General features: G+C 40.4%; 1 protein-coding gene across 1 annotated transcript; it reads left to right on the top strand.

Annotated features, from left to right (window-relative positions):
* The first annotated feature begins 13451 nt into the window (after nucleotides 1–13451).
* Nucleotides 13452–13973, top strand: LOC138875651 (uncharacterized). The gene has a single exon (XM_070154504.1). The coding sequence runs from the start codon at nucleotides 13452–13454 to the stop codon at nucleotides 13971–13973; it is 522 nt and encodes a 173-aa protein (XP_070010605.1).
* The last annotated feature ends 12902 nt before the right edge of the window (nucleotides 13974–26875 follow it).

Here is a 26875-nt window from a genome sequence, read left to right on the forward strand (position 1 = left end):
ATAATGTTGTCTCAGGTCACGATACATCTTTGTAGCACCTGGATGAATAGAATACCGAGAACTGTGTTCCTCCTTTAGAATCTTTCCTCTCAAGCCATCGGCATTAGGAACACATAGACGGCCCTAGAGCCACAAAACCCCGTCCTCGCTGATAGGAACCTCCTTGGCACCACCCTCTAGTACCATCACTATGAGAACTGCCAAGTGCGGGTCATCAAACTATCGAGTCTTGATCTACCGCAATGGTGAAGACTGAGCAACAACATATGCGAGAACTTGGCTGGGCTCTGAAATATCCATTATCACAAGTTTGTTAGCCAAGGACTGAATGTCCAAGGCTAGTGGCCTCTCCTTTACTAAAATGAATGCCAAGCTACCCATACTCTCTGCCTTTCTACTCAAGGCATCCGCGACTACATTTGCCTTGCTTGGATGGTAAAGAATAGCGATGTCATAATCCTTTAGTAACTCGAGCCATCTGTGCTACCTCAAATTGAGATTCATTTGCTTGAACAAATGCTGTAAGCTATGATGATTATTGTAAACCTCAAATGATACCCCATAAAGATAATGCCTCCAGATCTTAAGAGCATAAATAATCACGGCTAACTCTAGATCGTGCATAAGGTAATTCTTCTGACGAATCTTCTACTAACGCGAAGCATATGCAACTCGCCCCTCCTGCATCAATACACAACCCAAGCCAACGTGTGAAGCGTCGCAATACACCATATACATCCACGAACTGGAAGACAATACTAGAACCAATGGTGTAGTCAAAGCTGTCTTGAGCTTCTAAAAGCTCGCCTCACAGTCATCATACCAATGGAATAGAGCACCCTTTTGGGTCAATCTAGTCAGAGGTGGTGCAATGGATGAAAACCCTGCACAAACCGGCGATAATAACCTATTAAACCTAGGAATCTCATGATCTCAATCGCTGAAGTGGGATGAGGCCAACTCTGAACTTCCTCAATCTTCTTGGGATCCACCTTAATACCCTCTCCTGATACAACATGCCCTAAGAATGCCACAGACTCTAGCCAAAGCTCACACTTGGAGAACTTAGCATACAATTTTTGTTCTCGCAATGTATGAAGAACCACTCTCAAATGTTGCACGTGCACCCCCAAACTACGTGAGTAGATCAAAATGTAATCAATGAAGACAATGAAGAAAGAATCAATATAAGGCCTGACACCCTGTTCATAAAATCCATAAACGCTGCTGGGGCATCGGTCAAGCCGAAGGACGTCACTAGAAACTCATAATGGCCATATCTAGTACGGAAGCGGTCTTCGGATCATCTAAGTCCCGAATCATCAACTAATGGTACTATAACCTCAAGTCGATCTTAGAGAACACCCTAGCACCCTGCAACTGGTCAAACAACTCATCAATACGCGGCAACAGGTACTTGTTCTTGATTGTAACTTTGTTCAACTAACGGTAATCAATGCACATCCGCATGTTTCCATCTTTATTCTTCACAAATAACACCGGTGCACCCCAAGGTGATACACTTGGTCTGACAAACCCCTTTGCTAACAATTCCTCAAGCTGCTCCTTTAACTCCTTCAACTCTTTCGGAGCCATACGGTACGGTAGGATAGATATAAGCTGTGTGTTGATACCCAATTTTTCCTCACATATTTTAAACACGTATATATACTTTCAAAATAGTACATATGCAGTTATAAGCATGCATAAGTATTTTTGTAAATTTTCTCTATAGTTTTAAAAGCTCCAAATCAATTTATTTCTTCTCTTTTATTATATAAATATCCAATAATTATCCTTCAAATTAATTTTGTGATTATTAGCCATTTAAATTCATTATTTATGCCAACATAGTGTTTAAATATTTTTAGTATATTTTTTATAATTATATTTACATTTTAAAGATAAATTACACATCTTTGCAATAATAGCCCTTATTAATGTATAATTACATTATTTATGCATATAATGATCTTTTATATTTTTAAAATGTTAAATAATGATTTTAAATTATTTTAATACACAAAGATATTTTTGATACTCATTTATTATTTTTATAACTTATTTAGTTATTAAAAGTGGCTATTTAAAATCTGGCCTTATTTTATTTCAATTTTGGCCTTAATTTTGACCCAATACCCAGCCCAATCTCAAGCTAAACCTACCCAGCCCAAAACTAAAAGCCCTACCCGACCCCAATCTCATTTAATCCCGGCTGTTGATCATAGAGATCAACGGCCACAATTGCCCTCTTCCATTTTTAGTCCCACTCCTAAACCTTCTAATTTCTCACCAACCACTGCCCTGAAATCCCTTTTATCTCAAAAGCTCTGAAACCCTTACCCTAATTTATCCACATCGCCAGTCATCTGCTACATTTCATGGTGTTTCCCCACCACCACCAGGCCTCTAATGGCCTCCCTCACGCTGGTATTGCCATCTCCAAGGTCCTCGAGGGACCAGGTTCAGTGCACTTGCATCTCTGGCCCTTTGTCGCCTATTTTAGGTTGTTCCAGTTTGGTTTCGAGTAAGATCTCCCTATATCGTCATGAATCTAAGGGTTTCTAAGCTTGCTTCTTTATCTATGTGATTGTTCTTCTAGAAACCCTAATTTCTTTACTCTGAACTTCTTATATCTGTACAAATCTGAGATGGTTTGTCCTATTTAATATGAGTTTTTACAATAACCTTTTGATTCTTTACAAGAATCGTCTAATTTTTGAATAATTTTTCATCTTTCTTTAAACTAGGATTTCCGAAAATTTCTTTTTGATGATTTAGGTGCTTAATATTATGTTTCCTATATGTTTTAACCGATTTCCTTAGGTTTGCTCTAAATTCAACTCTTTTACACTAAAATCCCTAATTTCTATTTTCGACTCTTTTGTGTGGTTTCTGAGTTACTTGTGTACTGCCTTTGTTCTTGCCTTGGTTCTTGTGATTTCTCTTTAGCCATTTAGATGTCTCGTGATTTTCTTATCCTAATTTGCCTCCACTATGTTTTTGGTTCAACTTTTCTATTGATTCTATATGTCTATGTTCATTCTGACTATTCTTTTCTTGCTTTATTTAAGTTGTCTGCAATATTTGCTGGCTCTTTACATGAATTTCTCCTTAGTTAAACCCTTGATTATTCTGAAGTTCTTATTTTCGGTTTGAATTGAGCCCTTTTTCCATGACAAAGTCCTTGATTCTTACTACTCTACTCGGTTTGATTGAACTTCTTGCCTTAATTAATTTCCTCCTGCCTTATTTGTTGTTTACTGATTCTTGCTAACTATTTCCTTAATTGGACCCCTGTTCATTCACCCCTAATTACCTTACTTGATTTCTTTCCTTAAACTATTTGTCATGTTTTTACCATTGATTGATTATCCCTTGATTAAAGGGAAGACTTACTGATTTACATGTTGATTCAATGCATTTCCTTAGTTGCTACTTAATTGATCCCTTATCTTATTTTGTTTAACTCTTGATTACTATAAAAACTCCCTCTTATTTTAACTACTGGACACGAACAATAGTTCAGAAACTATCACCTTACACTCTAAAAGGCTCTCTCTTTACTCTCTTTGCTACTTGTGGTCCCTGTTATTCTAGCCGGCTGCAAGCCAAGGCTGGGAATTGCACAATACCTTGCTCACATCTTGTTTTTTCTTTCTTTAACTAGGTATGCTTTTGATTAATTTTTAAGAATCAAAACCTATGTGTGTACTTACTACTTTAGTTCATGTGGCCTGATGTCCATTCTTGCTTCTGTTAACTGCTCACCTAGCTCAATTCTATGATCAGCATGTTTCCACTATGCTTGCTTGTTTGTTGTCTTGGTTGATAGATCTACATATGGAACTAGGCATGTTTGACTAACTACTATTTTTCCTAAACTCTGCTTCTAAGTAATTAGCATGCCTTCATTTGTTAACACTTGTCTATCATGCCCATCTAAGTCTTTGCATGTTCTGCCTCATTCTTGTTAAGTTAATTACTCTCCCTAGAAGGGCTTCAACATGCTTCTTCTATAATCTTTGCCGCATTCTACCTAACCTACTAGTTCTATAGGACTCTTCAAACTCTATTTATCATGTTATTTGTGTGTTCCATTGAGGTGTATTCTCTATGTTCCCAACCCCTCTTCCTTTGTGTGAAAGTTGTTCCTAAAGCTTGTTTTGTTCTATGACTTGTGTTCTGATTGCAAATTATTTCTTTACACTTTCCTCAAACTGTTTTATCACTAAAATCAGCACTGTTTTTTTTTTTCAGAAATTCTTTTCAATCCTAATACCTTTCTTTATACTGTCTATTAAACTCTTTTAAACCATTATGCACTTTCACTTACTCTTATAATACTAGGTTCTGCCCCTCTGGTATGTGTACTGCCTTGAGACCCTCGAGATCTCTCTGAACTCTGGCATGTCAGGGATGGCTTTTCCACACTACACCTAAATCAGTTATTATTTGAGAAAGGTCTAGTTGTGAGCACTGTCCAGGATTCTTGAGGTCCTTAGGGAACTCTGTCACACCTAGGTATGAATTTGGCTATGGAACTTTGGACATTTGAGACTAATGGAGGCTTGGAAATCATTTGGGCCTACTTTAGGATCCCTGTAGAATAGTTTCTGTTCTATTTATGTAATTTTTTTATTCAATTCACCGGTCTGTAATAATTAATTGTAAACACACAACACGGTAATTAGTGAAAATGGGAGGTAGTTATATATTGTGGGTAAAATTGGGTAGATACCATGCCTATAGGGTCCATGTTAATTTAAATGTGTTTGTTAGATAACATGCCTATAGGATCTGCTTTGGTTTAAAATAAGTTCTGCTTGCTTTACTTCTACACAATTAGAAGCCATGCCTATAGGATCTAAATCAGCTTTTAATAACTAGATACCATGCCTATAGGAGTTAAAATCAGCTTTAATAGAAATCATGCATATAGGGGTTTCACTTTGGTTATATGAATTCTTCTTGCTTTACACTATGTTTAATTAGAAACCATGCCTATAGGACTAAAAACCAATTTAGTAAGGAAAAATAGTTTAATTCATGTTTGTTTATCCTGAATTGGTTTAATTAACTAATCTGTCCACTTCTTTAATAAGTTTCAACGCTGCCGAAATAATATTGCTAGAAAGCATGCCTATAGGATCCAAACTGCCGTCTAAAACTGTTTGTTGTTTAGTTACATTCTAAATCAATAATAGATATCATGCTCATAAGACATCACTGTTATACGTCTAGGCAATCCTGTAGGGCGATTAAAATTATGCAAACGATAAAATTGTGCCTTGTTAGTTGAGACTACTCACATTCAACAGGTTTAAAAGAATCAGTAGGCAAGTATGATTCAGTTATTTGACACTTTGGTCCTAATTCAATACTGTATGCTCTCTGCTCACCTAGATATCATGTTCTAAAGTTTTCTCTTAAATACCTGAAACTGTTTTTTGAGACATGCACTTACTTGTTATGTTTGTGGAGGTAAATGTGAGCCTTTAATTTTTCCCACTTTAAATGCAGTCCTAATTGTTTTTGATTGACGCTTAGACTTTTCTCCTTTAAATACATTAGGATGATCTAGAACCACCTAAATTAGAGGTCCTAAATACCTCCAGGGCCACAAGAAAGGGACGGATAGTGCACGCATAGGATATATTTAAAGGTTGCTAGAATGCATTAGGTTATGACCTGGGAGGGGATTGGGTAGTAAGGGATATGATGACTATGCGCTAATGTCACGTGTAGCCCCTTATTGAAGAGTGATTACCGGGCATTGTGTGGGTATGATCCTGTAGCTAACCAATCTAGGACCCCTCTTTCCCAACTCCCATTGTTTAAATAAATTTACTTTTCTTTATAAATGTGCAACTTGTTCAAGCCTTTTCCCTTGTTTCATTACTTGAATCATACATGTGCTTAGAATGTCAAAACATGCCTTTATTTGCAAATATATGTTAAAACTGTTTACTTGTTAACATGACTAATTCACATAGTTTAAGTTTGGCCGGGACCCACCGTTGTGGACCGTGAGGGGTGCCTAACATCTTCCCCTCAAGGTTATTTCAAGCCCTTACCATAGACATCTGGTAATGCAAACTAGTTCATGTGTTAATTGCTCAAGGTTCCCTAATGCACCATAATCCGTTAGGTGGCAACTCTTCAAATACCCAATTCCCAAAAGGAAACGAGTTATTTCCCCATGAATGTCGAAACCTGGACTTCCCCGTCAAGAAAGGGGAAAAAAGGGGCGCGACAGCATGACGACTCTGCTGGGGATATTTTTAGCTCTTACCATAACAAACTTATATTTTGTGAATTAGTCCAAGCATGCTCTGTCCCACGTACCCTTTCCCCTTATTTGAATTTAACTGTCTATTTTTCAAAGCATTTATGATTCTTTTATTTCTAAAACTGACTTGTCTCTTTGTTTTCTTTTCTGTAACTATCCTTTCAATTATTTAAATACTGCATTTATCATTTCTTACGTGAAAATACTTGACAATATGCTATTTATTGTTGCATAAATTATGCTCAATATCATACTCCACTCGTGCGTAAGTAATCCTATAGCAATGCTTGATGAGTGTTTGCGCTCTTCCTATATATAACCCTTTAAATTCGGAAAGGCATATTTGCGGTAAAACTAGTCGATCAACAGTGCATTCGGCAGTTCTGTGTCTTTCCCCCTCAAATTGTCCGCTTGAGGGTCCAAGTCTAGACTTATATAGTAACTTTACTCTGATTAAATTGTACATGCATCATGGTCAAACCTAGCCAGGTTAATATGTTTTCCACATAATAACCCTTTAAGACAAGCCTTGTCCAAAGTCCATCGAGTTTTCCATAATCCCATCGGACGGAACCACGATTATGAGCATTAATTTGGAGAAATAAGTGCCAATATGCTAATCATTACTGTATAAATAGACGAACCTGGAGGGGGAAATGGCCTAACTCTCTTTGTTTTGCAGAAAATGAGGCACGAGGTCCCCAGATTTGGTATAGTTAGCACACCCTCACTTTTGCTAGAGTGGTGGAGGGATCTTCCTTCATGTGACCAAAACCATGTGAAACGAGCCCTAGGAAACTTGCCTTCTATGATGGATCTTCGGCTCAACAAAATGTTGATCGAGGTTGCAACTATGTTTTGGGACAATGAAAGGGCTGTGTTCCTTTTTGGGAACATAGAAATGACACCATTTCTAGGAGAGATAGGAGCATTTGCTGGGTTACCTTGGGATATTCCTAATCTATTAGCACCTAAAAATCACACTGCTAGGGGATTTCTGAAAATGGTGGGGCTTAAGAAGAATGGTAACTTGAAATGCCTAAATGACTCCTACATACCTTTTGAGTTCCTTTATGAAAGATACGGTCACAATAGTTCCTACAGTATTTTTGTCGATGAGTTCTCAATCACTTCTAGGTTGGATTCATCGTAGGGTCTTCGTGTTTATCATGTGTTTCTTGGGCATGCTGGTATTCCCAATCCAAAATATGTCACTTCAGAGCGAATTTCCAAGGTGACGCCATCCCGTATAAGAATGAAGCGCAATACATGTGGACCTTAAAGATTATTGAGGAGAAGGATACTATTGAGCCAGACCGATATCATGCGGGCCACTCATACATTTACCCTTCGTGGTTGGAGGACAACATAACTAGGCTCGTTGAGATAAGGGATGGGCCAGGAAACAGGGTCATAGACGAGGTTGCTGAAGCAGAGGTAAAGTACAACAAGATGCGGAAAAGAGTTTGAGAGCCAGAAGCCGAGCACATGGCATTACACAAGGCTGATATGGAGATGATTAATGAGTGGAAAGAAATAGCTGTTAAATCCAGTGAGAGGCTAGAGTACCTGGAGTACAGTTTAATGGAGTTGGAAGGGAAGATGAGAAAAAGGGTCATTGAGTGCCAAAACGCTGAAGGAAATGAAGGAGGGCATCTGGCAAAGGCATTCTTGCTGCTGAACCTGCGCGAGTTGGGAGAGTTGATAGACAAGAGCATCTAGTTTGGAGAGGGTCCTTCTAGGACCAAGTAGATTAGATTTATTTGCTTTCCCTTTCAAATGTAATAAGGCCAACAGCCATTAGTGACATTATCTTATTTAGTTTCGTTTCGGTTCGTTTACTTTTACTTTAATAAATATGAGGCAATTATGAAATGAAGCATTTATTGGTATTTAAATTTCTCCAAATTTAGTTGTCTCTCGGCCTGCCTCGGGCACAACGAGGCTCCCAAATTAGGACATGAATTTATATTCCCGCAATATGTGTTTAAATATTGCAAACATTTCAGAATCCTTACTGGCTTGTTTACCTTTTCGTTTTTCTTTATTTCTTATTCCCATCCCCTAAGGTTGGTTCGCTCATACTGGCATCACCAGCATATCATACCATATCTAGAGGCCCTCCACCTCCTCCTCCTCCAATCAATACGAATGGCAAAGGAAAAGCAAAAATAGATGATTTAAGTTGTATTCGAAAGGAGAATGCTGAGAATGCAGAAGCTTCAGATAGCCGCAGTACCCCGACACCGAATGATCTAGTCTTGAAGTTGGAACAAAAGATATTAGAGCTACAGGGAGAGCTTGAGCAGGCCCGCAACTTGGCAAACTTGTCACTCACCTTGAATGTCCCCGACATCAACCAACAAAACACAAAGAACCCAGTACCTCCCCAAAACACACCGAACCAACAACCGCAAAACCCTCCTGCACCGCATCAATACGCAACCCCACCCCAAAATCTCAATCCCCTACCAATACCAACTCCTCCAAAACACCATCATCAACCAATTCATTACCCGCTAACCGCCACTTATCATACTCCCTAAAACACACCATAACCCATTCCCAATCCTCAAAACTCTACCAATGACCATTATTACACCCAAGTCCCTAGCACCTATTAAAGCAACCCTATATATGTAGAATCCGTACCTCACTCTATCCAACCACTCTCCTATACACCGTAATCCTCCGAGAAGGATGTGCTCATTAAAAACATGGATGAAGAACTCAAGAAGTTGACGAGTTGAGTTCAGGGTGTCGCAGGCGACAAGGGAATAGAAGGTTTGAATTATGAAGACCTATGCATACACCCTGATGTATAACTGCCGGAGGGATACAAACCTCCCAAGTTCGAGATGTTTGACGGTACAGGTGATCCCACGGTTCATCTGAGGACCTATTTTGACAAGCTTGTCGGGGTCGGGAAAGATGAAAAGATCTGAATGAAACTCTTTATGAGGAGTCTTACTAGAGATGCTTTGTCCTGGTACATCAGCCAAGATCCCAAGAAATGGTCCAATTGGGTGAGTATGGCATCAGATTTTATGGATCGGTTCAAGTTCAATACAAAGAATGCACCAGATGTTTCCTACATCTAAAATTTTAAGAAGAAACCCATCGAAACTTTCTATGAGTATGCTACTCGTTGGAGGTCAGAAGCAGACAAGGTCAGGCCATCTTTGGACGAGGAACAGATGAACAAGTTTTTCATCAGAGCACAAGATCTGCAGTATTACGAAAGATTGATGGTTATTGAAAACCATAAATTCTCTGATACATCAATCTTGGGGAAATAATTGAGGAAGGCATCAAAAGCGGAATGGTAACAAATTTTGAGGCATTAGAGGCCACAAATAAAGCATTGCAATCAGGCAGCATATCAAAGAAAAGAGACGTTGGGGCAGTAATGGTGGCTCAAGGCCCGAAATATCCACTTACATATCAAACACCTCTATCCACATATCAAACACCTCTACACACATACCAAGCATCACCACTCACATACCAAGCACCACTACCCACATATCAACCCTCATCTCCTAGATATTCCCAACCAGCCACTGCCTATCATACTTATAATTCCTAACCATCCCATTTTCAATCACCTCCGGCTCGCAAAAATTTTCCAAGACCACGACAAAACTTTGACCGTAAGCCACCCAGATAGTACACTACTATTTCTAAACCCATCGACTAGCTGTATGAAAGGTTGAAAGCCGCTGGTTATGTCACACCCATTCCCGCTGTGGCATTAGAGAATCCGTCTCAATTGGTCAACCCAAACAAAACTTGTGCGTACCATTCCAGTATGAAGGGGCACACCACTGATGAGTGCCGAACATTGAAAGATAAGATCCACACGCTAATTGACAACAAGTTCATATAGGCAAAAGAAGTCGCACCCAATGTCCGCAACAACCCTCTCCCTGATCATAGAGGTGGTGGTGTACTTGTGATATAGACGAACGAAGAGCGGGACCCTAAGGGGTCGATTGGGCTTATTCGGGAAGGCGATGACTTTAAACCCTCAGTAACACTTACTCCCATTGTAGTACAAACTCAGTCACCAATTGAGGTTGAGGTAGCTACATCAGATCCATTTGAGGTAGAGGTGGCTCTGCGTACGGACACCCTTGCTCCTTTTGAAGTAGAAGTGGTCACACTTTTCACAGTGACAGTATCAACCACACCTCCTTTCCACTCAAAAGCAATACCTTGGGATTATGTTGCCAAAACTCGGCGAAAAAGGAAGGCAAAGGTAGAGGAATCTATTGTTGCATAAGGAATGACCATGACCGGAAGAGACTATACACCTAAACACTTGAGAGGACCAAGTAAGGATTCCACTACCAAGCAGCCTATCATTGAAACAGGTCCAGATGACCTTTGGAGGAAAATACAAGCAAAGGAGTATTCTGTCATTGACCATTTGAACAAAACCCCAGCTCAGATATACATCCTATCACTGATGCAAAATTTAGAGGCTCAAAAGAATGCTTTAATGAAAGTGCTGAGTGAAGCTTATGTACCCAACAATATCACCTGCGGAGAGATGGCCAATATAGTAGGGCAGGTGCTGGAAAGTCACAAGATAATTTACTACGAAGATGAGTTACCGTCTGAAGGGTTGAATCACAACAGAGCATTGCATCTCACGGTGCAATTTGAAGACAAGTTCATTGCTAGGGTCTTGGTTGATGGAGGTTCCAGCCTCAATATTTATCCGTTTGATACTCTGAAAAGACTGGGCAAAGGTTTCCATGAAATACGGGAAGGGAGCATGAATGTGAAAGCTTTTGACGAGTCCCAAAGGGCCACGATTGGAGAAATTAATCTTTGTCTACAAATGAGGCCAACATAGTTTGACGTCGAGTTTCAGGTGCTCGACATACCGGACACATACAATCTTCTGTTGGGGCGCCATGGATCCATGCCACTGGGGCTGTGGCATCCACACTACATCAAGCCCTGAAATTTGAATGGAACTATCAGGAGGTGATCATTCAGGAAGATAGGAGTAACCCCATTTACACCAATGAAACCATCTCGGTTATTGAAAATAGAATAAGGCTACGAGGGGAGACCTATCATCACATTGAACGTGTCAATGCCGTCGAAAAAGACAAATGGTGGAGCAGTAAAATAGAAAGCATTCTAGCAAGGTCTGGGTATGAATCCGGTAAAGGGCTGGGGAAGAATCTCCAGGGTATCACTAAACCAATACGGCTGAAGGGTCATGGTACTACCTTTGGGCTCGGATATCAGTACACATGGCAAGAATACAATGATTGGTCGCCTACATGGCACAAATCATATTACCCTCTCGAGCAACCAGTTCTACATCTGGATCAAGCTTTTCACCAAGCTGATACAATATGGGGAACTGAAGAAGAGGAGGCATTAGCTGGTGTGAAGAATCTGTTCTTGGAAGAGGAAGACATGGATTGCAGTGCCATAATCAGGGGGGAGGAAGAAGGCCTCACTATTCAGACTGTGGAGAAGGGAGCTGTTCTCAGGAACTGGACCGCCACACCATCCCGAGCCCGCCAAGTCCCTGGGTAGCTTGGCAGATTTTATTTCTATAGCTCATCACGTCCTTTAAGATTTTCAACAATTAGTTTTTAAGATTCACTTGTTTAAAAATAAATGCTTGATTTATCGAGCTGTACTCGTTTGGATGTTTTAAGTATCAATCAATTGCATTGCTCTTTATTATTTATTATTATCTTTCATATTTTTCTTTCTATAGAGTTATTGTTACTTTTCCTAATGAACCAGTGACAATGACATGTAATAAGGTGACACAACATGAGAACACTGATTCAAATGAAGAAGACGAGATACCTGAGGAAGTTGTAAGGGAAGTTTAAAATTTTGAGAATAAACCTAAGTTCAACTTGGACGAGACCAAAGAAGTAAATTTGGGGGACGCCGAGACCATCAAGGAGACTCGTATCAGCATTCACTTGTTACCAACATAGAAGGAAGAGTACATCTATTTCTTAAAAGAATATGAGGACATTTTCGCATGGTCATATGATGACATGGCCGGTTTAAGCACATCCATAGTGGCTCATAAGTTGCCTACTAATCCCATATGTTTGCCAGTGAAGCAGAAACTCAGAAAGTTCAAACCAGACATGAGCCTGAAAATCAAGGAGGAAGTTACCAAGAAGATTAAAGCCAAAGTTCTCAGGGTGGTTGAGTACCCAACCTAGTTAGCTAACATTGTGCCAGTACCGAAGAGAGATAGGAAAGTCAGAGTATGTGTTGACTATCGGGATTTAAATAGAGCAAGTCCCAAAGATGACTTTCCACTGCCAAATATACACATCCCCATTGATAATTGTGCCAAGCATGAACTCCATTCTTTTGTAGTTTGCTTCGCGAGTTATCACCAGATCTGGATCGACGAAGAAGACGAGGAGAACACCGCTTTTATTACACCGTGGGGGCATACAACTACAAGATGATGTCATTTGGTCTCAAGAATGCCGGGGATACTTACATGAGAGAAATGACAACCATCTTCCATGATATGATACACAAAGAAATAGAGGTGTATGTGGACGACGTTATTATCAAATCCAAGAGGGCCGCAGATCACATAGCAGACTTGAGAAAGTTATTTGACAGGTTAAGGAGGTACAACTTGAAGCTGAACACTGCAAAGTGTGAATTTGGGGTTCCCGCAGGAAAGCTACTAGTATTCATTGTCAGTCGTCGAGGGATCGAGCTGGATCCGTCTAAAGTCAAGGCTATTCAGGAATTGCCACCACCTAGGAGCAAAAAGGACGTGATGAGCTTCCTAGGATATCTCAACTATATCAGTCGCTTCATAGCACAGTCCACAGTGTGAACACCTATCTTCAAAATGTTGAGGAAAGATGCTGAGACAAGCTGGACCGAGGATTGTCAGAAAGCCTTTGACAAAATCAAGGAGTACCTGTCCACGCCACCAGTGCTGGTCCCGCTAGAGCCAGGACGACCTTTGCTACTCTATCTATCTGTATTAGACGGAGCCTTCGGATGTGTTCTGGGACAACATGACGAGACATGAAGAAAGGAGCAAGCCATATACTACTTGAGTAAGAAGTTCACACCTTACGAGGCACAATACTCTCTGCTAGAACGCACTTGTTGTGCTTTGACCGGGATGGCCCAGAAGTTGAGGCATTACTTCTATGCCTATACTACATACCTTATATCCAGGATGGACCCTTTGAAGTACATGTTTCAGAAACCCATACCAACTGGGAAGCTATCCAAGTGGCATATACTGTTAAGTAAGTTCGATATCATCTACGTAACTCAAAAGGTGGTCAAAGGACAAGCATTGGCAGATCATCTTTCTAAAAATCCGTTGGAAGGAGAATATGAACCCTTGAAAATGTATTTTCCTGATGAAGAGGTGTCATTTGTAGGAGAGGACATTATCGAAGCATACGACTGTTGGAGGATGTTCTTTAATGGAGTTGCAAATTTTAAAGTAGTGGGAATTGGAGCCGTTTTGGTATCAGAAATGGGTCAAAATTATCTGGTATCTATTAAACTAAGATTTCCCTACACCAACAACATGGCAGAATATGAAGCCTGCATACTAGGACTCAATATGGCAGTCGACATGAATATTCAAAAGCTGCTGGTTATCGGTGAGTCAGATTTGCTTGTGCACTAGGTACAAGGAGAGTGGGCCACCAAGAATTCCAAGATATTACCATATCTGCACCATGTACAGGAATTGAGAAAGAGGTTCACGAAAGGAGATGCAGTTCCTTCACGAAAGAGTCCATTGTTACTGATAACACTGGTAACCTCAACAGTGATCTAATGAAAGCCATGTGTGAAACTTTCAAAATCAAGCACAAAAATTCCACAGCCTATAAACCTCAGATGAATGGAGCCGTAGAATCCGCCAACAAAAACATCAAGAAGACACTAAGGAAGATGGTAGAAAACCACGAACAATGTCACGAAAAGCTACCTTTTGCTTTTTTGGGATACCGCATTACAGTTCGCACATTGACCGGGGAAACTCCCTATATGCTAGTTTATGGTACCGAGGCTATCATCCCAGCCGAGGTAGAGATTCCTTCTTTAAGAATTATACATGAAGCTGAACTCAGTGATGTAGAATGGATAAGGAGCCATTATGAATAATCGGCCCTCATAGATGGAAAAGGATGAACGCAGTATGTCGCGATCAGTTTTACCAGAATAGAACGTCTAGAGCTTTAAACAAAAGAGTCAAACCAAGGCAATTTGCGCTAGGACAGCTGGTACTGAAGAAGATCTTCCCACATCAAGACTAAGCCAAAGGGAAATTCTCTCATAACTCGCAAAGTCCTTATATGGTTCACAGGGTGTTGAAAGGAGGAGCACTCATACTTGTAGAAATGGATGGATAAACTTGCCAAAACCAATCAATTCAACTTCTATCAAAAGATACAATACTTAGACTATTTACATTTCCTCATCTGATGTAATTGAACTACGCTTGACCTAATTCCCGTTTAAGAGGGGATACGTAGGCAACCTTATGAGTTCGGTCATATCATAATAAAATATCCATTTCCCCCAAGATCAAAAACTGGGGAAGAACTTTGAGGAGGACCCTCAAAATTCCGGAGCAAGTCCAGCCAACATATGTCAGACGGTAAGAAATCGATTAAGAAATTGGGACAGAATTTTGAGAAGGATTCTCAAAATTCATAAGAAGGTTCAACAAGTCTCATTACCCACAAATGGCCGAGCGATCATCTACAAAACTGGGGCAGAATTTTGAGGACGACCGTCAAAATTCTAACATAACAAAGCTGCAATGTCTCTGAAATGTGTTACAGTCATTAGTTCATCTAAAACTCACTTGATATATCAATATGACTCTATTTTTATCAATAATTGCATATTTTCAAAACTTTATTTCCGTAACAGTCAGGTGTTACCCAGGGAAACTTGAAAAAGGCCTTCCGAACGGAGCAAAGCAAGGACAGCAAACAAAAGCACGAACAAACTTCCCCTCACAAAACTTACAATTTTTCTTTGAACGCAGGCACATCCAAATTTTCTGTAGTTCTCATTGTAGTTCTCTTAAAATTCCTTTTAAATAACGTATTGGGCTGGCTGCTGGCCTAATTTTTTTTAAATAGAAACAAAGTTAGCCTATCAAAATGAATTTGAATAAGGGAAATTTTGAATGCTTAGCTATGTCTGTTGCACGGTTTCAATTAATGAATTGCTAATAGCTGAATATAATCCATAGATTTTAAGACGAGTTGAGGTGTGCCATTCACAAGAAAAATCCATAACCCATGGCCCTCACATTAATACCAATTAGTGTGAAAGATACTTTGAACATTCATAAATAGTATAAAAATATTTTAAACATTCGTAGTTTGCTTTAGGCACGTTAATAATAAAATTATCATAGTTATGGGTAAGGTTCCCGTGACGTAGTTGTGGCACATAATTTTCAAATTCGGGGGAACATTTATGTGACCCGGCCACAACTTCTAGTAACATTAATAAATCAAACATGTTGTAGATCGTGTGTACGGTTTTCGTGACATAATTTGCAATGTGTATCAAACAAACAAGTGTACGACAATCATAACTTGTTCCAGAATAATTTCATAAATAGTTAAAAGCGGTTATAAAGTTAAAATGCACAATAGGTTTAACACATGTACTAAATAAGATAATTAGGCCAATTTTAATAGTTTAAGCGACCGTGCTCAAACCACAGAATACGGGAATGCCTAACACCTTCTCCCGGGTTAACACAATTCCTTATTTAGAATTTTTGGTTTTGGAAACTTTTAAATATAGTCAATTTTCCTCTATTTGGAATTTAAAATATACCGGTGACTCGGAACACCATAATAAATTATTCCAAGTGGCGACTCTAAAAATTAAATAAAAACAATCCCATATCGAATAATGTCACTTAAATTAGAAAAACTCCCTTATATACCCCTCTCGGGGTGTAAAAAGGAGGTGTGACAGCTCTGGCGACTCTGCTGGGGAATCATAACCCAGAACTTGTGGTTCAGGGTTCAAGAATTCGAGCTTAGAATAACTTTTATAATTGGCTTTTACTTATTATCTTATTCTTTATTACATGATTGGGCCTAATGTTCTAAATTCCTCTTTTTACCACTTTGATATTATTTGAACTGTATATAAACTGCTGTGAAACCCTTCTCTTCTCATCTTCTGGGAAGTGCACGCTGGCGTGACTTCTTTTCTGTTAGTGTCATACCCTAATTTAGAACGAGGTTCGGACAAGTTGCAAAGCCGGATGATCTTTTGATTACCGGTACGCTGCCCCCCCTCCCCCCCCCGGCTCGAGTTGTCCGCTCGGGTAAGCTAGTTATAAAACAATACACCCAGGTTTTAAACCTAGAATAACACAGCCTCATGTCGGATCCCTAGTAGGAACGCTTGTTTGCATCATGTGCATTTGACTTTAGGGACTCAACACAGGGGTTGGGTCCGTCAAGGACAGGTGTACCCAAATGTAAAAAGACCATCCTGATGCATTTTTACATGCTACTTGTATCATTATTTGCTTCGGTTTACATGTTGACCGATTTCTAGAATAAGGAGAAAAATTGGAAAAAATTAAATTGAGGTTTGAGAGAGATAATTACCCGCTTTTGAAAAATCTAGTGTCCAAAATATACCGAAACTCTGCCAAAATTTTAAAAAAAGAGGAGAAAAGAAAAGAAACAAAAAAGAGAAGGGAAAATTGTTTCAAAATACTTCATGTTTTCTGTTGCGTCAAAACTGACCGAACTACACTGGTTTGATTCTCACCGGATGTGAGATACGTAGAGAACCCTCATCAGATCCAGCCCCGCTTTTGCAAAAATAATCCAAAAATTTGAAAATGTCGTCATTGTTGTCATAAGTAAAGTGGGTGATGCCGTTTTTGTTTAAATGTCCGACCGTTGCGATGGGGCGCTGGAAGGCCATTTTTGCAAGAATAGCCACCGACGATTTCTTTGCCAATTTTTGGCCACCTAGCAAACACAACCCTAAAATCTTCCTATTTGAAGTGCTGAAGTGTCGTATTTGTAAAAGTGGCCATGTTTATTTGAATTTTGAATTTTGTAAAATGACCCCTTTTATCAGCTTTAATAAAATTCTGTTTGTTTTAGATCAATCACCTTAATCTAAATGTGCAGAATGAGCATGAGTCAAGATTTACCAATGAAAGTTATGAACAACATTCCCTTGGAACTACACATGTGGTGGGAAGATTTGGGTAAGCAAGGACGAGACGTGGTCAACCATTACTTGGGGGCGCTCACCGGATTACTAAGATCAGGCCTGGGGGGGACATAATAATAGCATTGGTGACATTTTGGGCCCCATCTCATAACGTTCTGCATTTCTCGGACATCGAACTCACACCTACATTGGAAAAGATAGCGGGTTATGCTGGGAGTACCGAGGGTCTAAGACATAAATACCTGGTCGCTTAAAGGGCCGTCACCCCTCACAAGTTTCTGGATTTGCTAAAATGAAGTAGATAGGTCCATTATGCAGATTTGGCAGATGGATTTTCCACTTTACACTTCATATACCAGCGGTACGGGCATGTAAGAGGATTTGACAACCCGAAAAGTGGAATCTGTAACAAATGGAACCGATCAAAATGGGAAGAGCATATAGACGTTTCGCTTTCATGGAGGCATTCTTAGGTCTTCTAGTGTTTCCTAGGAAGGAAAAGAATACTAATCTACGGGTAGCTGGAGTCGTCAATGTTTTGATTACAAATGCCAAGAGCACCTTTGCCCCTATGATAGTATCTAAGATATTCCGAGCTCTCACGACTTACAAAGACGGAGCAGATTTCTTTGAAGGTTGCAATTTGTTACTATAGATGTGGATGATTGAGCACCTGTGTCATCGTCCTCGATATATGAATTATGGATCTACAGGGAAAAGCTACATTGAGGAATTCGGCACATGGGTCTCAGGGTTCAAAATGCCAGAAGGGGTTAGAGATTGGATATACCACCTTCATTCCATAATTGCAGGGCAGATAGAGTGGACACTAGGTTGCCTTTCTATTGAAGAAATTGTGTACATGCCTGCCATCGGTCCTTACTTTCTCTTAATGGGCCTTCGAGGCGTCCAGCCTTATGCCCCATATCAGGTTTTGAGACAGTTGGGAAAATGCTAGGTAGTTCCCCAAGATAAAGATCTTAGTGTTCATGCAGTTGAAATCCGCTCTGATGGGCAATTTCATGAAGAAGTGGTTCATCATATTACGAAAGAGTGCCAATATTTTACATCAAAGACCCGAGTACGTGACTTGTTTAGAGGTGAGGTTTCGCCTGCTTATCTTGCTTGGTATATAAAGAAGTTAACTGCAAGGGTCGAACCTGAAAGGCCAACCAAAAGGCCTCACATCTAGGAATTTGTTGAAGCATCACAAGAACAATGGGCCTGGTTGACCAAGGAAAATGAATACAGGGCCACCATAAGCAAGTTGGAAAAGCAAGTTAGGGATCTTAAATTTGATAGTGGTTTGCAAGCCGCTGCAGATGAAGGTGAAAAGAAGAAGTTGGCCCAAGAAAACGAAGCCCTTCGAGCCCAGATTCAAAGAATGAAGATAACTGCTGAAAACCCGGGAAGGATCCAAGCATATGAAAGACTTATAAACGGCCTTAGGCGGAAAGTGTGCGAGTATGGGAGTGACTTGGAAAAATCCGAAGGTAGTATGGCAAGGGCTCGGGCAAAGTTGGCGAAGAACGTAGAAGGACGGGCAGAGTTAGTTCAGCAATTAAAAGGAAAACATGATAGAGAAGTCGCAAATCTAAAGAAAAAGCTAACTACCCTTGAGAATGAAATGGCTAAACAGACAAAGAACTTTAAGGCAGAGAGGGAACATTGTTATGAATTGATGTCTCAACTGGAAGAGGACATGCAACAGTTGCAGGAGCAAATCCATAATAACACCCAAGTTCTGGAAGCTAGATCTCAACAAATTGGTCGTGTGCTCCAAGAGAAAGGCATCATTAGAGAAAGTATTAGAGGAATTGTTGACTACATCGTCACGAAATACCATGAGTATGAGGATATGAATAGATCCACTTTCTTCGCCGCAGCGATGACTTTTGTTCGCCAGATAATGGATGACCTAGATCTCCTCCAAGGAGATCTTTCACGTAGGCCCGCGTCGAGACCGACTGATGTCCAGCAGACACCTGGAGTAGTTTTGGAAGAACTTATGTATTCCTGATTTTTCTTGTTGAGTATGTATTTCAGTTTCTTTTAGAGTCTGTTAGTCTGCTTTGAGTCTGTTTTTATTTTTCAATCCATAAGTCTATATGACAGAGTCATTGTAATAGAGAAAATTATAAGTGTTTATTTTAATGAAAATTTTAAAAACCCCAAAATTGTTTCTTTCTTTTATTTCGCATTTACCCCATGAAATACGTAATGATCTAATTCATTTGGCATCGTGATACGTAGGCAATCCCCATCGAATCTGGTCATAGCTATAGATAACTCGAATAAGAGAGAAAATGATGAAAAAAGGGCACACGAATAAGAGAGAAAACAATGCAAAAAAGAGAGTGTAAATAGTAGAGAGCAAAATAATGAAAAGCGCAAAATGAGAAGAACGATGCAAGGATCAGGGAGATAAACAAAAGCCGGGATGAGACACACAACCGTTGCAAAACATGTATTAAAACATTTAACTATTTAGATGCATTGCATCCCCAACGTGTGATACCCTATGTGTTAATTGTCTCAAACTAATCGGTTTGTTGTGTATGCTTTGAGACTATGTTTTGTTTTTAAGGTGGTTGGTTTTGTGGTAACCTGGATTTGCACCCCTACTTTGCAAGATCCAAAGGAAGTGTCGAAATGATAACAGAGACTCATCTACCAACAATTCCCCCCTCAGAGGACAGCCTGTTGTCGGTTATCCCGATATTAGAGTCAGCAACTATTGAAGAGAATAGGCACTACGTCTCCGCAAGTTGGAAATGTGGGATGCTTGGTCTAACGGTAGAGAGCCGCCTAGCACAATACCTAGTTTTCCCGAGTTAATTCCCAGAACAAGTGGAACCTCCAACACCCCTTTAAATTACCTGAACACCCCATTCGGATACCCCACCATGTCAGCCCATTTCGCTGGAACGCCTTCTCTGGTTCACCTCCAGGCACTGATTTCGGGAGTGGCTTCTAACATATTCACCACACCACCAACCTCGGCCACGGCACAACCAACATTTCCCAGGCCAAATTTTGAGCCATCATCCTTTATTTTCCAAATACCACCATTTCTATCGGACACGGCTTATGTCATCACAAACTCCTAACCTCAACCACCACGGTATGAGTTTACCACGGGACAAGAGAAAGATGTAAAGAATCCCGAGTAAGAAGAGATAACTCGGAAAATGAAAAGCATAGAACAAACTCTCAAGAACATACAAGGACTGAATGGCTAGAAGAGTATCTCCTATGCTGACTTGTGCATGTTCGAAACTCTTTATCCAATTTTAAAAAGAATTTTTTAGAGAGCTTCCGAGAGTACTCTATCAAGTGGCTTGAACAAGCTGCTAGGGTGAAACCCCAAATGGATGAGACCGAGATGGTCAGTGTCTTCTTGCAAGCCCAAAAGGCTAATTACTTCCAGAACATGATGTCCGTTATGGGTAAACTGTTTGCAGAAGCAATAAAGATTTGGAAAATGTTAGAGAATGGTTTGAAAATAGGTCGCCACCTCGCAAGAAATCCAGAGCAGGTTAGGGGCTACAACAAATCGGAAAAAGAAAAAAAAAGTGGAAATGATGGCCTCAAGTTTGAGAAACACCCGTCAACCCCGAGGTTACTTCGGTTCCTCTCCAAGAACCCCACAATATTACTACCCTCACCAAGATGAGGCATACGCCATGACTCCTCAACCTTTTGCAGTAATGAATTCCCAGCCTTACGCTCGGCCACAACAACACTATAACCAAAACCGAGCTCAATCTCCCATAAACAACCCTCCTCACCAAGCTCCAAATAATTCCCGTTAACCACAGAATAATTTTCCTTGTAACACCCGTGCCCATGAACAACCCAGAAAAACCAACTTCACACCCATCGTTGAATCAAATTCTAGCCTCTTCCCAAAGTTGGTCCAAATGGGTTTGTTGCAGCTCATACCTCCAAACAGGCAAAACCCAGAGTCACCCTTATACCAACTAGGAACCCGATGTGCTTATCATTCAGGGGCACAAGGGAAGGATACTGAAGACCGCTAGACCCTTAAGAGAGCGGTCGAGAAATTGATAGAAAAAAGCGGGCAGTGTTGAGGGATGAGAAGGTCCCCAATGTAACCAATAACCCACTCACAACAACGGGCCAGTTATCAGGATAATTTATGAGGTCAAAGAGTTCGACCTGGCTTTGAAAGGTATCATTGCTATTTCCAATGTTGAAAAGAAGCCCAAAACGGCGGCAAAGAAAGCTAATGATAAAAAAAACAATTCCATTTCTCGAAGAGTAGAAAAGGTTGTGGAAACTATGACTGGGGTAGTACCTCCCAAAGATGTCGTTCTATATGTTCCCAGGGCCCCTAGAAAAGAACAGTTTGTGTTGAGTCCTCCCAAAAGGTTTGAGCAAGACAAGGTCACGCTTATGGTACCAAAGATGTATCACAAAGGCCCATGAAGGACCCCACTATCGTCCCCTGGAACTACAACAAAGCAATAGTGATGTACAAGGGAAAATAAATAATTGGGGAAGTGAATGAAACAAACCCGTCTGAGAAGTACCTCAATCTGGAAGAATTTAACAAGACCAAACAGAAGCGTTTCCACTTAAAAAGCTAGTCAGTGCTGAAGAGGCAGAAGAATTTTTCCGAAAGATGAAAGCCATGGACTACGATGTAATTGACCAACTCCGAAAGTCTCCCTCCCAGGTCTCACTTTTGTCCCTGTTGATAAGCTATAATGAGCATCAGAAAGTGTTGTTCAAGACACTTAATGAAGCATATGTTCCAGCCGAGACCACGGTTGAGCAATTGGAAAGAATGGCAGAGCAATATTTTGAAGTCAATCGGATCTCCTTCAGTCGAAATGACTTGCCTCCGGAAGGGGCTACCCACAACAAAGCTCTTCATTTGACTGTTAAGTGTGAAGGATACTACGTGAAAAGAGTTATGTTGGATGGTGGATCTGGGGTTGGCATCTGCCCTCTCTCGACCTTATAGAGAATGGAAATTGGGACTAAAAGAATTAGACCCAACAATGTTTGTGTACGTGCTTTTGATGGCATCAAGAGAGATACGATCGGGGAGATTGATTTGATCTTAACCATTGGCCCTGTGGATTTTGAAGTAACATTTCAGGTTTTGGACATGGACACTTCCTACAATTTTCTCTTAGGAAGGTCGTGGATCCATGCGGTAGGGGTTGTACCACCTACTCTCCACCAAATTGTTAAGTTTGAACATGAAAACTAGGAAATTGTGGTCCATAGAGAAGATGAGCAATCAATTTACAGGGACCCGTCAGTCCTATATTTGAAGGCTAAGGAAGGTACTGAGCACAGAGTCTACTAAGATTTTGAGATCGTGGTCGTAGACAAGTTCGAGGAAGTAACCTCGTGTCCTCAACCTTTCTTGTCAAACGTGTCAATCATGGTCACCAGTGAAATGATCAAACATGGCTACAAACCTGTGAAAGGGCTCGAGGCATCTTTGCAAGGCATTACCGAGCATATCACTTTGACTGCCAGTGAGAAATTCTTCGGTGTGGATTTCCAAGCCACAAAAGCTGACGTAACATGGGTTAATGAACGTAAGAACAATGGGTTGGTCCTGCCTCAGCCGGTCCCACATCTCTCCAAAACGTTTGTCAAGCCAAGATACATAGAGAAAGAAGATGAATCCTTCACGTCCGAAGAAATTTAGGACATTTGTGGGGCAATGAGGAATATGTTATATGAGGCTCATATGGTCCAGCCGGGTGAAGGCTCAAGCACTACTGAGGTGCAATATATGGGGCCCAATGCCAAGCTTCAAAATTGGAAGGCTACTCCACTCCCAGTCAGGTGAGAATCCCGGTAGTTCAGTCTTGCCATCTTTTCTACATTCCGAGTTATTTCAGGGTGTAACTCGAATGTCTTTAGTTTATTGTCTTTAAAATTCCAATCTAAACCTTTCTAGCTTCAAATTCAATGAAATGAAATCAATATTTCATCGTCTATGAATCTCTTTCTTTATTCTTTCTGATTTTTGTTATTTTTCTTATTTCTTCTTTCAGTTCTAATAATGCAGACTTAAATAACATGACATGTTTGCAGACTTCATGCCTAGATCCTAATACGCTGTCTAACTGTGAAATAATGAACCAAGAACCAGAATATGTTGAAGATGAGGCTTTTAGGGGAATAAATCGAGAACTAGAACAATTTGAGAATAAGCTTAAGCCAAACTTAAATGAAACTGAGCCAGTTAATTTTGGTAGTTCGGAAGAGGTCCAGGAAACCATGATAAGCATTCACAGTGATGAAAGAACTAGGGATGCATTGATCCAGCTTTTGTTTGATTTCAAAGACATGTTTGCCTGGTCCTATGATGATATGCCAAGACTGAGTGTTGATTTAGTGGTGCACAAATTGCCAATTTACCCCGATTATCCCCCTGTCAAACAAAAATAGATAAAGTTTAAAATCGACATCAGTGACAAGATCAAAGAAGAAGTCACCAAATAGTTGAAAGTTGGTGTGATTCGAGTGGTCCGATACACCACGTGGTTGGCTAATGTGGTCCCAGTGCCAAATAATGATTGGAAAACCCGAGTGTGTGTTGATTATCAGGATTTGAACAAAGCAAGCCCCAAGGCCAGTTTTCCATTACCAAACATCCACATCCTTGTTGACAACTGGGCCAAACATGAGATATAGTCTTTTGTGGATTGTTATGCTAGGTATCATGAAGTTCTAATGGATGAAGAAGACGCAGAAAAGATGGCCTTCACCATACCTTAAGGTACTTACTATTACAGGGTCATGCCATTCGGGTTAAAGAATGCTGGAGCAACTTCCATGAGAGCTATGACTGCCATCTTTCATGACATAATGCACCAGGAAATGGAGGTGTATGTGGATGATTTGACCATTAAATCAAGAACGCAAGATGACCATATGCGGGATATGAGAAAGTTCTTTGAGCGTCTGTGTAAGTATGACTTGAAATTAAATCCAGCTAAATGTGTGTTCGGAGTTTCGATTGGGAAACTTTTGGGGTTTATAGTCAGTCGGAGGGGCATCGAGCTATATCCAACAAGATAAAGTCTATTCGGGATTTGCCACCACCGAGAACCAAGAAAGAGGCTATGAGTTTGCTGGGTAGGTTGAATTACATTAGCAAGTTCATTGCTCAGTTGACTTCCACGTGTGAGCCCATTTTTAAGTTGTTGAAGAAAGATGCGGCGATTAGATGGACAGATGAGTGTCAGGAAGCTTTTGACAAAATCAAAGAATATCTGTCGAATCTGCCACTATTGGTTCCACCCGAGACTGGAAGGCCTTTGTTTTTGTACTTGAATGTGTTTGAGAATTCTTTTGGATGTGTTCTCGGGCAACATGAGGTGACTAGGAAGAAAGAAAAAGCCATATACTATTTGAGCAAGAAGTTCACTAGTTATGAAGCCAAGTAGACTTTGCTGGAAAGAACTTGTAGCGCCGTAACTTGGTCGCTTAGAAGCTTAGGCATTACTTGTTGGCTTATACCACTTACCTCATAACCAGATTGGATCCTTTGAAGTACATATTCCATAAGCCGATGCCCACGGGAAGGTTAGCAAAGTGGCAAATCCTGCTCATCGAGTTTGACATAATTTATGTCACTTGTACAGCGATGAAAGCTCAAGCCTTGGCAAAACACCTAGCTGAAAATCATGTTGATGATGAATATCAGCCTTTGAGTACTTATTTTCCGTACAAGGAAGTAAATTCAGCTGAGGTAATCCTAGAAGACACTAATGCTTGGAAAATATTTTTCGATTTAGGTGTGAATGCAAAAGGTATCGGGATTGGGGAAATTTTGATTTCACCCACTAGTAAGCATTATTCGGCCGCAGCCTGGCTTCAGTTCTTTTGTACAAACCACATTACTGAGTATGAAGCCTGCATTATGAGTATGAAGCCTGCATTATTAGTATGAATATGGCAGTTGACATGGACATGAAAGAATTTTAAATCATAGAAGATTCTGACTTGATTATTCGGCAAGCTAAAGGTGAATGGGAAACTCTAGATATCAAGCTTATTCCATACAGGCAATATGTGGAAGATCTCAGCAAGCGGTTCAAATCCCTCGAGTTCAGGTACATTCCTCGGTTTAACAATGAGTTAGCTGATGCACTAGCTACTTTGGCCTCGATGCTCCCGTATCCAGGCAATGTCCACATTGACCCATTGGAAATCTAAATTCGAGAAAGACATGGTTATTGCAATACAGTTGATATGGAACCAGATGTTCAGTCATAGGTATCATGATATCAAGAGATTTTTTAAAATAAAGGAATATCATGAGCAAGCCAGTGGAGACCAAAAGAGAACCATTAGAAGGATCGCCAGTAGTTTCTTCTTGGGCGGAGAAGTCTTGTACCAAAGAACTGCAGATCTGAACCTTTTAAGATGCGTGGATGCCCAAGAGGTCGGAAGAATCATGAATGAGGTGCACGCAGGAGTGTGTGGACCCCACATGAATGGATACATCCTTGCAAAGAAAATCCTCCGGGCAGGTTATTACTGGATGACTATGGATAAGGATTACTTCAGTTTTGTCCGAAAGTGTCATCAGTGTCAGGTACACAGTGACCTGATTCATGCACCGCCTTTAGAATTACCCCCTATGTCAGCACCGTGGCCGGTTGTTGCTTGGGGTATGGATGTCATTAGGCCAATTGAGCCAAAAGCTTCAAACGGGCACAGATTCATCTTAGTTGCTATTGACTATTTCACAAAGTGGGTTGAAGCAGTCACTCTCAAAGCCGTCACCAAGAAAGCGATGGTGTACTTCATGCATTCCAACATTATCTGTCGTTTTGGTATTCCTAAAAATATCATTACGGACAATGCTGCAAATTTGAATAGTCATTTGATGAGGGAGGTATGTGAACAATTTAGGATCACGCATCAGAATTTTACCCCTTATCGGCCCAAAGATAATGGTGCTATTGAAGCAGCGAACAAAAACATCAAGAAGATTCTTAGGAAAATGATTCAAAGTTCAAGGCAGATGGCATGAAAAGTTGCCTTTTGCCTTGTTGGGATATCGCACAACCGTGCACATATCAGTTGGGGCAACATCCGATCTATTGGTTTATGGCACTGAAGACGTAATATCCGCAGAAGCGAAAATTCCATCCCTTTGAATCATTGTTGATGCTGAGATTGAGCTCAATGAATATGGGTCAAGACCCGTCTAGAACAGTTAACCCTGATTGATGAAAAGTGGATGGCCACAGTTTGCCACGGACAGTTGTATCAAAAAAGAATGGCTCGCGCCTACAACAAGAAAGTGCGGCCTAGGAACTTTGAAGTGGGCCAACT

The sequence above is a fragment of the Nicotiana sylvestris genome, chromosome 8 (genome assembly GCF_000393655.2).
Source record: "Nicotiana sylvestris chromosome 8, ASM39365v2, whole genome shotgun sequence".
In the NCBI taxonomy this organism is placed as follows: domain Eukaryota; kingdom Viridiplantae; phylum Streptophyta; class Magnoliopsida; order Solanales; family Solanaceae; genus Nicotiana; species Nicotiana sylvestris.